Source organism: Amphibalanus amphitrite, unplaced genomic scaffold (genome assembly GCF_019059575.1).
Source record: "Amphibalanus amphitrite isolate SeventyFive unplaced genomic scaffold, NRLGWU_Aamphi_draft 000006F_arrow, whole genome shotgun sequence".
Lineage (NCBI taxonomy): Eukaryota > Metazoa > Arthropoda > Thecostraca > Balanomorpha > Balanidae > Amphibalanus > Amphibalanus amphitrite.
Window position 1 is genome coordinate 2422501 of NW_024881502.1, and position 12134 is coordinate 2434634.

The window sequence follows — 12134 nt, forward strand, 5'->3', positions numbered from 1 at the left end:
ACTGACTCCGGCTCTGGGGGTGGGGTGGAGGGGGACATTCACAATTGACTCCAGCTCTGGGGGTGGGGTGGAGGGGGGACATTCACAATTGACTCCGGCTCTGGGGGTGGGGTGGAGGGGGGCATTCACAATTGACTCCGGCTCTGGGGGTGGGGTGGAGGGGGACATTCACAATTGACTCCGGCTCTGGGGGTTGGGTGGAGGGGGGACATTCACAATTGACTCCGGCTCTGGGGGTGGGGTGGAGGGGGGCATTCACAATTGACTCCGGCTCTGGGAATGGGGTGGAGGGGGGCATTCACAATTGACTCCGGCTCTGGGGGTGGGGTGGAGTGGGGCATTCACAATTGACTCCGGCTCTGGGGGTGGGGTGGAGGGGGGACATTCACAATTGACTCCGGCTCTGGGGGTGGGGTGGAGGGGGCATTCACAACTGACTCCGGCTCTGGGGGTGGGGTGGAGGGGGGACATTCACAATTGACTCCGGCTCTGGGGGTGGGGTGGAAGGGGGACATTCACAACTGACTCCGGCTCTGGGGGTGGGATAGAGGGGGGACATTCACAATTGACTCCGGCTCTGGGGGTGGGGTGGAGGGGGGACATTCACAATTGACTCCGGCTCTGGGGGTGGGGTGGAGGGGGACATTCACAATTGACTCCGGCTCTGGGGTGGGGTGGATGGGGGACATTCACAATTGACTCCGGCTCTGGGGGTGGGGTGGAGGGGGGACATTCACAATTGACTCCGGCTCTGGGGGTGGGGTAGAGGGCAGGGCCTCGGCTAAGGAATTTTGACTACTGGGGCAAATGATCGCAATGTGTCGAATTTCCAGGAGGAATAAAAGGCAATCGAAGTGAAAATATAATTTGCGAAAGATGCATATTTCGTCCAGTAATTTGTAACATTGCGACAAAAGAAAATCGAAGAATGTGGTGAAATTCGACAATCACGTCAGTCTTAGCATTCGAATTCAAGTTGTGCGATCTCTTAGCCACGTTTTTGGAAAGTCCCTACTCCCTTTGAAGTTGGTGAGATGTCCGTGAAGTTTTTTTCCCCTTTTTTATACACCGCCACCCATGAATCAGGTGACCGCCCTCGAACCCAACGACAACGGAGCCCTTACATTAACACCAGACAACTGAGCAGATAAATGTCTACCCCCCCTCCCCCCCCCGGTCGGGCTGACACAGAGATGAGGCTGCACGAACTCTTAAAGAAATAGGTACTGGCCACCTGTGTAGATAACCAATCAACCGTGACTTTCGGACGAATAGGAATGCAGAATCAGGTAGCACACGGAACTTATCGCGCAACAACATAGGATGATGTAATAAAAACGAGTGAGTAACGACTGTAGAAAGGCAACATTTACCACCAAAATTGATTTTGACCCCAACCGAAAATCTCTGGCGACACCAATGGTACAGCCCTCTGCAAACTGCGTGGTAGGTATTCTTTTTTCAACAAAACCGAGAATAACGCAGATACTATGTAACAGCAAGACGCATGGGACTCCGCACCTTAGATTGACATTATCATCATATTCATTTTCCACCCAGTTTGGCAACAAAACCCAAAAGTTTATATTTGCCCCCAAAACAAACTTTTGCATTTTATTGCCACACAAGGCGTATACTTTGCTTAGTGATAGTCGATAGACCCAATCAAAGGAGTGGGGCACGGCGCATCTATTTGCAGTGAGTTCCGACCGACTGATAACATAGACTTTGAGTTACAATCGGTTTTGTCCAAAAAAGAATACCTACCACGCAGTCTGCTGAGGGCTGTACAGTAACCCCCTCACCAGTACAGTCGGCGCAGTGACCTCACCTGTTGCGATGCAGTCGGTGTGGTGACCTCACCTGTTGGCGATACAGTCGGTGCAGTGACCTCACCTGTTGGCGATACAGTCGGTGCAGTGACCGCCGTGCCCCGTCTTGTCATACAGCTCCTGGTCGAAGAAGCACCGGTTCGAATAACCGTTGCAGTTGCACGCTGTAAACAGCGGTGGCTGTGAGAGCTGGGCCGTGACATGACTCCGTTCAGCCGTCCTATATGCCTAGCAGATCGCCTATCTCCAGCACAGCGCGCAGGGTGCGCAGATCCCGACCCGGCCGACTGGCCAGTGCAGCCGGCGCACAGTGCGCGGCTCAGCTGGACATCCGTCTGCCCCGCTGAGCAGCTGGCGCGGCCGGCCCCGGGCTCAGCCTCAGTCTGTCCCCAGTGCCTAGTTACTCTGTGGGTACCCCTTACCTACTCAGACCGGACGGCGCGGGTAGCCGCAGGGTGCCGACAACACCTGACAGCCGCCCTAAACGCGTCGGCCCGCGTGCCGCCCACGTCGCACAGCCGTATTCGGGCGGTCCAGTGGGACCCCACTAGCTGCCGGCCCCATGCCAGCTGATCGAGCCGCTCCACGACCACGGCCCACTCGATCAGAGTGACCAGTTCGGACGGCAGTGCCGGCACGTCTGGGCTGATCGGGCCCGACGAGCCGCGCCACAGTGCTGATGGCCCACAGAATCCTTCCGCTGCGCCCGCCGCCCGTATAGCGCCAAACGTCAGCGCACAGCCAGTGAATGGAGCTTCGCTACGAGCACTCAGTCGCACTGGAAACCCGACAGAACCAAACGAGAGCACGGCATTCTATGAAAATCGCACATAGCAGCCACCACCCCAATTCTTTATAGGCGGTGTGCCACGTAGCGGTCCGGCGGCTCTACGCCGGTTGCGGAAAAATCTGTCAGCTCAGGTCATGTGACTCCCGCGGGTCGAGAGCCACCAATCGCTGCGCGCCACGATTGGCCGGCGGGTCGGCCGTCCGGGCCGCGCGGCGGCGACCCCGCCACTCGTGCACTGGTTCTGTGTGGTTCTTGACGTGTGCGTCTGCGTGAACGGTAAGATTTGCTATTTTGTTACTATGAATTGTTGTAAACCCTCATTCATTGTTAACTTTGCTTTGCTTAGTGGTTATGTTTATCGTTGTCTTGCATTTGTGCCTTGCTAAGTTAATTTTAATCTGTTGCAGGACGCGAGCTAGTAGCGGAGCTAATAGCGAGCTAATAGCGAGTTGATAGCGGAGCTAATGTCTGAGATTTGAGATTTGAGATTTGAAATCCGCACCACAATATAAACTAAGAAAGCATAAGCACCGTGTCGTCGATGGGAGGCAGCAGTCGTGACGCAGAGCTCGGCACCCCGGCCCTACATATTCACTCACATCATGTTGATTTCTCGTCTCCCCTTTCCTGTCCGGTTCGGTTCGGTTCGGTTCGGTTCGGTTCGGTTCGGTTCGGTTCGGTTCGGTCCGGTCCGGTCCGGTCCGGTCCGGTCCGGTCCGGTCCGGTCGGTCGGTCGGTCGGTCGGTCGGTCGGTCGGTCGGTCGGTCGGTCGGTCGGTCGGTCGGTCGGTCGGTCGGTCGGTCCGGTCGGTCGGTCGCCTTACCCTGGCACTCGCTGGCGGCGTCCGGTGTAGCGCGCCGCCACGGCACGTCGTTGTAGAAGGGCAGGCAGCGCTGGCAGTCGGCGCCCGCCGTGTTGTGCTGGCACTGACACACCAGGCGCTCCTCACCCGACTCGCTGGTGCTCGGCACGCAGTTGGACGCGTGACCGTTACACTTGCACGTGCCTGCCGGACGTGACAGGAGACACGTGACGTGACGGCACTATACGGACAGGACAACGAAAGGATAGCGGGAGGAGAAACATGACACATCTGATCATACACACTTGCGTGATTTTAAGGCGGGGTAAGCGACAGTGATATTTCTGAATATGTAGATTAGATGCGTTAAATTTGTCAAAGTTGATGAGCGGGAAGTTCAGCAGAGCTGCTGTGAGGTGCCCAGTGCCGACTGGTGGCCCGCAGCCCGGTCGCGTTTGGTGCCGTTTGGCGGCGTGTGAGCGGGGGCGGTGGAGGGAAGGAAGGGCGGCCGGGCCAGCCCGCCCACATTTCACCAGGGTGGTGTCTCACCGGCACTGCGCTACAGCCGTGCGCTGGGTTTCCACAGAAACATCAACAAGCTCAGACGCTCGTAACGCTGAAGCCTCGAGCCGAATTCGTCTCAAACGCCGCACCAATACAGACAGCAGCACGCTGCAGCGCAGTGTAGCGTCGGGCCGTGAAACACCGCCCAGATATTATCGTCTCAACAACACTTCCCCCGCCCCCCACCCCCACCCCCAGCAGCCCATAATCACTGCTGTATTGGTGCGGACTGCGGACCCCGAACTTCAGAAAACGAAGTCTGCATTTGAGCGACATTGGCTAGCTGTGAGACTCCCTCGCCCAGGCTGGGAGCGCCGCGGCCGCGGCCCTGCACTGACCCCACCAGAAGCCCACTTTGAGTGGCGAACTGGCGAAACGGGCGAAATGGGAAGCTGACGACTCGTTAAACAAGCACAATCCATCTTTGCTGTCAACAGGTTTGTCAATTCACTCCTGTTATGGCGGGCATAGTGTCAGACACATTTATTGAGATGTGCGTCCATCCGACTGACTGGTGCACGGACTGGTGCAGACTGCACACTGCAGCATGGTCGGCTCGCCAGCGCGTCCCTCCCACGGCCCACTCTGCGTGTGCCGGCACTGTGCGGCGGCCTGCCCCCCACCCCCCCCCCCCCGCATGGCCCGTACCTCCGACGGCGAAGTCTGTGATGGCGTAGTAGTAGGACTGGAGCACGCGCGGGTCGCGGAACACCTCGTCTCCGAACGTGTTGAGCCGGTTGAGGGTGATGCGGATGGCGGTGGCGGTGACCCAGTGCTGCAGCTGGACGTTGTAGTCGAACTGCAGCGCTCCCGGGCGGCCCTCCAGCGTGGCGAACGCCACAGAGCCGTCCGTCAGGGGCGAAATGTCCGAGAACTCGCTGGTGCAGATCGCGCGGTCCTCGCTGTCCTCGGGCAGGTACACCAGGTCCGGCAGGCCGTATGTGTCGCGGCACGACGAGCTGCCGGCCGCCGGAGGGGAGGTCAGCCGAGCGGCGCGGCGACTCCACACCACAGTCGGCCGACAACGCCACACCATACCACACCACAGTCGGCCGACAAAGTCACACCATACCACAACACAGTCGGCCGACAACTTCACAGCACAGCCGGCTCCACACCACACCACAGTCGGCTTCACATCATACCACAGCCGGCCGCCAGCTCTATAGCATACCACAGCCGGCCGCCAGCTCCATAGCATACCACAGCCGGCCGCCAGCTCCATAGCATACCACAGTCAGCCGCTAGCTCCCCACCACAGTCGGCCGAAAACTCCATACCACAGTTGGCCAGCGATGAAAAAGCCACGAGTGGCTATAATTATCAGTGGATATCAGTGGATCATAAAGCAGCAGTGCCATTCACCAATTTCATATGCATACCTACGAGTACAATAAGTACATATTACATAAATAGTCTGAGACTGAGGGAGCCGGTGTAAATAGTCTGAGACTGAGGGAGCCGGTGTAAATAGTCTGAGACTGAGGGAGCCGGTGTAAATAGTCTGAGACTGAGGGAGCCGGTGTAAATAGTCTGAGACTGAGGGAGCCCGTGTCAGACTGTGTAGTACTGGCACGGGACCCGGTGTCGCCTATCATCACCTGTAGTACTGGAGCGGGACCCGGTGTCACCTGTAGTACTGGAGCGGGACCCGGTGTCACCTGTAGTACTGGAGCGGGACCCGGTGTCACCTATCATCACCTGTAGTACTGAAGCGGGACCCGGTGTCAGACTGTCCTCACCTGTAGTACTGGTACGGGACCCGGTGTCACCTGTAGTACTGGAGCGGGACCCGGTGTCACCTGTAGTACTGGAGCGGGACCCGGTGTCACCTGTAGTACTGGAGCGGGACCCGGTGTCACCTGTAGTACTGGAGCGGGACCCGGTGTCACCTGTAGTACTGGAGCGGGACCCGGTGTCACCTGTAGTACTGGAGCGGGACCCGGTGTCAGACTGTCCTCACCTGTAGTACTGGAGCGGGACCCGGTGTCACCTATCATCACCTGTAGTACTGGAGCGGGACCCGGTGTCAGACTGTCCTCACCTGTAGTACTGGTACGGGACCCGGTGTCACCTGTAGTACTGGAGCGGGACCCGGTGTCAGACTGTGTAGTACTGGAGCGGGACCCGGTGTCACCTGTAGTACTGGAGCGGGACCCGGTGTCACCTGTAGTACTGGAGCGGGACCCGGTGTCACCTATCATCACCTGTAGTACTGGAGCGGGACCCGGTGTCAGACTGTCCTCACCTGTAGTACTGGTACGGGACCCGGTGTCACCTGTAGTACTGGAGCGGGACCCGGTGTCACCTGTAGTACTGGAGCGGGACCCGGTGTCAGACTGTGTAGTACTGGAGCGGGACCCGGTGTCACCTGTAGTACTGGAGCGGGACCCGGTGTCAGACTGTGTAGTACTGGAGCGGGACCCGGTGTCACCTGTAGTACTGGAGCGGGACCCGGTGTCACCTGTAGTACTGGAGCGGGCCCCGGTGTCAGACTGTCCTCACCTGTAGTACTGGAGCGGGACCCGGTGTCACCTGTAGTACTGGCGCGGCCCCGATGACCGGTGTCAGCCTGTCCTCACCTGTAGTACTGGAGCGGGACCCGGTGTCGCCTGTAGTGCTGGAGCGGGACCCGGTGTCAGACTGTCCTCACCTGTAGTACTCGTACGGGACCTGGTATCACCTGTAGTACTGGAGCGGGACCCGGTGTCACCTGTAGTACTGGAGCGGGACCCGGTGTCACCTGTAGTACTGGAGCGGGACCCGGTGTCACCTGTAGTACTGGAGCGGGACCCGGTGTCACCTATCATCACCTGTAGTACTGGTACGGTACCCGGTGTCAGACTGTCCTCACCTGTAGTACTGGAGCGGGCCCCGGTGTCAGACTGTCCTCACCTGTAGTACTGGTACGGTACCCGGTGTCAGCCTGCCCTCGCCTGTAGTACTGGAGCGGTACCCGGTGTCACCTGTAGTACTGGTACGGTACCCGGTGTCAGCCTGTCCTCACCTGTAGTACTGGTACGGTACCCGGTGTCACCTGTAGTACTGGTACGGTACCCGGTGTCAGACTGTCATCACCTGTAGTACTGGACGGGACCCGGTGTCGCCTGTAGTACTGGAGCTGGACCCGGTGTCACCTGTAGTACTGGAGCGGGACCCGGTGTCAGCCTGTCCTCACCTGTAGTACTGGTACGGTACCCGGTGTCAGACTGTCCTCACCTGTAGTACTCGTACGGGACCTGGTATCACCTGCAGTACTGGAGCGGGACCCGGTGTCACCTGTAGTACTGGAGCGGGACCCGGTGTCACCTGTAGTACTGGAGCGGGACCCGGTGACAGCCTGTCCTCACCTGTAGTACTGGTACGGGACCCGGTGTCAGACTGTCCTCACCTGTAGTACTGGAGCGGGACCCGGTGTCACCTGTAGTACTGGCGCGGGACCCGGTGTCAGCCTGTCCTCACCTGTAGTACTGGTACGGGACCAGGTGTCACCTGTAGTACTGGTACGGTACCCGGTGTCAGACTGTCCTCACCTGTAGTACTGGTACGGGACCCGGTGTCACCTAGTACTGGAGCGGGCCCCGGTGTCAGCCTGTCCTCACCTGTAGTACTGGTACGGGACCCGGTGTCGCCTGTAGTACTGGAGCGGGCCCCGGTGTAAGCCTGTCCTCACCTGTAGTACTGGAGCGGTACCCGGTGTCAGACTGTCCTCACCTGTAGTACTGGAGCGGTACCCGGTGTCAGACTGTCCTCACCTGTAGTGCTGGTACGGTACCCGGTGTCACCTGTAGTACTGGAGCGGGACCCGGTGTCACCTGTAGTACTGAAGCGGGACCCGGTGTCACCTGTAGTACTGGAGCGGGACCCGGTGTCACCTATCATCACCTGTAGTACTGGAGCGGTACCCGGTGTCAGCCTGTCCTCACCTGTAGTACTGGTACGGGACCCGGTGTCAGCCTGTCCTCACCTGTAGTACTGGTACGGGACCCGGTGTCAGCCTGTCCTCGCCTGTAGTACTGGAGCGGTACCCGGTGTCAGACTGTCCTCACCTGTAGTACTGGAGCGGTACCCGGTGTCAGACTGTCCTCACCTGTAGTACTGGAGCGGGACCCGGTGTCACCTGTAGTACTGGAGCGGGCCCCGGTGTAAGCCTGTCCTCACCTGTAGTACTGGAGCGGTACCCGGTGTCAGACTGTCCTCACCTGTAGTACTGGAGCGGTACCCGGTGTCAGACTGTCCTCACCTGTAGTGCTGGTACGGTACCCGGTGTCACCTGTAGTACTGGAGCGGGACCCGGTGTCAGCCTGTCCTCACCTGTAGTACTGGTACGGTACCCAGTCCGAGTCGGCAGAGTACTTCTTGTAGATGGCGAAACTCTCCGGCCGAGGAGACTTGAATTTGAGCCGAATATAGGTAATGTCGAACGCCTTGCCTGTAAAGACACGCACATGAATGTCAGAGGCACATGAATAGGTATTGGATTGGTTAAGTGACCATCCGTGAGCACAAAATACACGTTTTCGTTAAGCATAGGCGGATTCAGGCATGCTAAGACGGGGGCAGTAGGTACATTGAGATTACCCCCTTTCTCAGGTACCTCGGTCCACCTATTCCAACATTTTCATTGTAGAATGACGTCACATAGTCTTAAGGTGCATACATATGACGGGTAGTGCCACTGATCACCATTACAAACCGCTAGAGTGGTTTTCCGTCGAGAGCAAAAAAAAAAAAAAACTAAGTGGGGGCCGATTCGCCCCCCCCCCGCACCAGTAATAGGGTGAAGTCGTTTTCCATCGAGAGCAAAAAAACTACAGGTGGGGGCCGATTGCTCCCCCCCCCCCCCCCCCACCACCACCACCAGCATGGGTGGAGAACCTGCCTCGGCCACCCCGGCCGTGGCCGGGGTAACTTTCAGCCGACCCCGGCGCGGCCGGGGTAACTTTTTCCACTTTTGTAAATCCTAAAAGCTGTCTCCATACGAAAAAACTGCCATCTATAAAAGCGTCTCTCATTATTCTTATCTACCTTGAAAAGTTATTGAAAATTTACTTTACTATTTTCATTTTGGAGCTTCTATGTTTTTAAGTTTTTTCATCGCAGAGCCCGACATGTTTCATCAAACAGAAGTAGGTAGGTAAATCATATTTCAGGTGCGAGCTCAAATCAATAAGAGGGCCAAAACGGTCAAATTTGACATTTTGTTTTGTGTGGGAAGTTTGCAACTTCCACGGAATAAGCTTTGCAAAGGGCATTAGCACGATCATCCAGCAAATTTGACCTGATGACCTGACCTAGCACTAGGTGACATGCGTCCGAAATTTTAAGGCGTGTTGCAAAATTGTTGTTACAATTACGAAATCTTCCGCCCCTGCGTGCAGCAGTTTTCCCTAAAAACGTACAAACGGCAGACATCCTAGGGGTTTGTTGATAACCGTTGACAAATATTTGAGCATCATCGTCTTTCTGACTTTCGGTCGCCGGCCGGGGTAACTTTTTCAAACATTCTCCACCCGTGACCACCAGTAATAACTAATAAGTAATAGGGTTAAAGGAAATAGGTATGCCACCTTCCTTAAATTTGTTTTGTTGCAATTGATTTGACTTGTTATGCTCAAAGTATTCAGAAAATATATAAAACCTTGTTAAAGAAAAGATTATCCTCTATATATCAATACAGAAAGAACTATATTTTATGTTTGACGCGGAAGCTTATTACGCGTTGACCAATCATGTTGCGTAGTTCAAACCTACACGCATGCTACATTGGCTGTCAGCAGCGTGCTGATTGGCTGACGATGACGTGGCTGCACTCCTCTACAAGGACCGTATTCCTCTACAAGGTACTCTTTTCGGAACGAGCATTAGAATATTTTTGTCTGATGATCGCTGGCCGTAAAAGCTTATGATTTGTGCTATAGAAAATATTTCCTGAATCAGTATCGTGGCAGTTGAAAACGAACGCGAATCGTAACTTTTTAAGGTTATCAACGCAAACAAAGCGATTGTAAGGAAGAACAAGTTCGAACAGAGCGTTAGTACTCTTACTTGTTGACAATTTGTAAGCTAGCAATGCCCAGTCAAAGGCTAGTTCATTAACAAACCAGGGGTTGGTGAACCGACAAGGAAACGACTATGCCTATCCAGAAGTTGGTAGGTCCACAAGGCCCAGACTAGTACATCAACAAGGTGACGCCTATGCGAATTGGAACCAAACTTGTAGACAAACTGTTAGTTTGTTGGCCAACAAGCCTGGGGCTGGTGAATCGACAAGATGACGCCTAGCGAATTGGAACCAAACTTGTAATCAAGGAGCCAACTTGTAGATTTGGTTTACAGTGTACCTACCTACAATAACATCACAGCACAGCACAGCACAACACAGCACAACACACCATAACACAACACAGCACAACATAACACAGCACAACACAGCACAACACAGCAGCCGCCTCAGAGGTGAGCTGATCACACGCTCGCCAGGCAATGTCAATAGTTTTAAAGAATGGAAAGCGAGATCAGGTAATGTTGACGGACGGTAGGTCTACACAAAGCGACTGTCATACGATGGTTGTTAGATAACATCATAGCTGATCCAATCAACAACGCACATTTTCAGAATGTAGTTGCGCGCCGCCGACTTATCGCATTCCCACCACGTCTTGCTGGCCAGTGGCCACCATCCACTCGTCCGGGCGGCCGCGCCCCTCCGCGCCGACCCCAAATATGGGCCGCTGGGAAGACACGCAGCCGCAGCGATATCCATAGAAGATACCTCACACCAAATAGGGCGCCAGCAAAAGCGAGCGGGCTCTAGCACCAAAGAAAGAAAGATGAGAAGTTTGCTTTGGTTTCCTACAGCTCAGCACGCGTATTAAGCACGGCAAACACATGGTTGGTGACCACCGAATACCGATGCCACAGCGCCTTCCCTGTCCGGCTCGGTCGTCCTCCACAGATGCGCTATATAGTATACGGGCCACACTATGGGTGACTGCATCCGCCCTGCCGTCCCGTCAGCGGAACCCGGCCGCCCTCCGGTCCCGTCAGCGGAACCCGGCCGCCCTGCCGTCCCGTCAGCGGAACCCGGCCGCCCTGCCGTCCCGTCAGCGGAACCCGGCCGCCCTGCCGTCCCGTCAGCGGAACCCGGCCGCCCTGCCGTCCCGTCAGCGGAACCCGGCCGCCCTGCCGTCCCGTCAGCGGAACCCGGCCGCCCTGCCGTCCCGTCAGCGGAACCCGGCCGCCCTCCCGTCCCGCCGCTGTCCGCCGGACCGGACCAGTGCAGAGGTCCGGCGGCGTCCGCGCGCCAGCCGGTCCAGCGCGGACGTGCCGTGACCAGCGCGGCGATAGTGGCGCGCCGTGTCCAGTGCGGCGATAGTGGCGCGGACACGGACGTCCGCCGCTCCGTCCGTCTGTGGACGGCCGGAAACGGGTCCCGGAAACAGGCGACGGACATGGGACGACCCTGGATACAGGAGCGGTGAGCCAGGCCAGGGATGGACTCAATGAGCGCATCTGCACGGCACCAGAAGCGCTCTCGCGTCTCCTATCCGGCGCGCGGGGCCGAAGGCCTCGCACTGCTGGTAGGTACATCTCACTAAAGGCTGAAACAGCCTCTTCCCGCATTCAGGAAATCGCATGCGAGAGCCTATTCAAATACAATAGATATAATTCTCCCCACATCAACCGCATGCGGGAGGTGCGTGCGATGGATGTGAGCGTGCTTCCATGCATTTGAATAGGCTCTTGCATGCGATTTCCTGACTGCGGAAAGAGTCTGTTTCAGCCTTAACACGCAGTCAAAAATGAAGACTGGCGAGCTCCGCGAGGACAGCTGAGGCTGACACGTGGCGGCCCTGGTCCTGAACTGGTGCCGGGCAGCTGCGCCGCTAGCCTAGTGGACCAACAGACCGCGACACCTCAGTGGACCAACAGACCGCGACACCTCAGTGGACCAACAGACCGCGCCACCTCAGGGGACCAACAGACCGCGCCACCTCAGGGGACCAACAGACCGCGCCACCTCAGTGAGTGGATTAGGGACTGCCCTCGGCTCGTTACGGCCCACTGCGTGATCCGCAGGTCACGGCAGGTCACGGTCCGTGGAAATTCTCGATTTCCAGCCGTCAAGGAGCGTCATCTATAG

General features: G+C 56.8%; 1 protein-coding gene across 1 annotated transcript in view; it reads right to left on the reverse strand.

Annotated features, from left to right (window-relative positions):
• LOC122377717 (laminin subunit gamma-1-like) overlaps nt 1-12134 on the reverse strand; it is a 163530-nt gene that overhangs the window by 124975 nt on the left and 26421 nt on the right. Inside the window, exons 4-7 of the mRNA XM_043358081.1 lie at nt 8303-8420; nt 4637-4947; nt 3446-3628; nt 1897-1996 (exon numbers count right to left, since the gene is read on the reverse strand). Coding sequence (XP_043214016.1) covers nt 1897-1996; nt 3446-3628; nt 4637-4947; nt 8303-8420 — 712 coding nt within the window. The remainder of the gene's footprint in view (nt 1-1896; nt 1997-3445; nt 3629-4636; nt 4948-8302; nt 8421-12134) is intronic.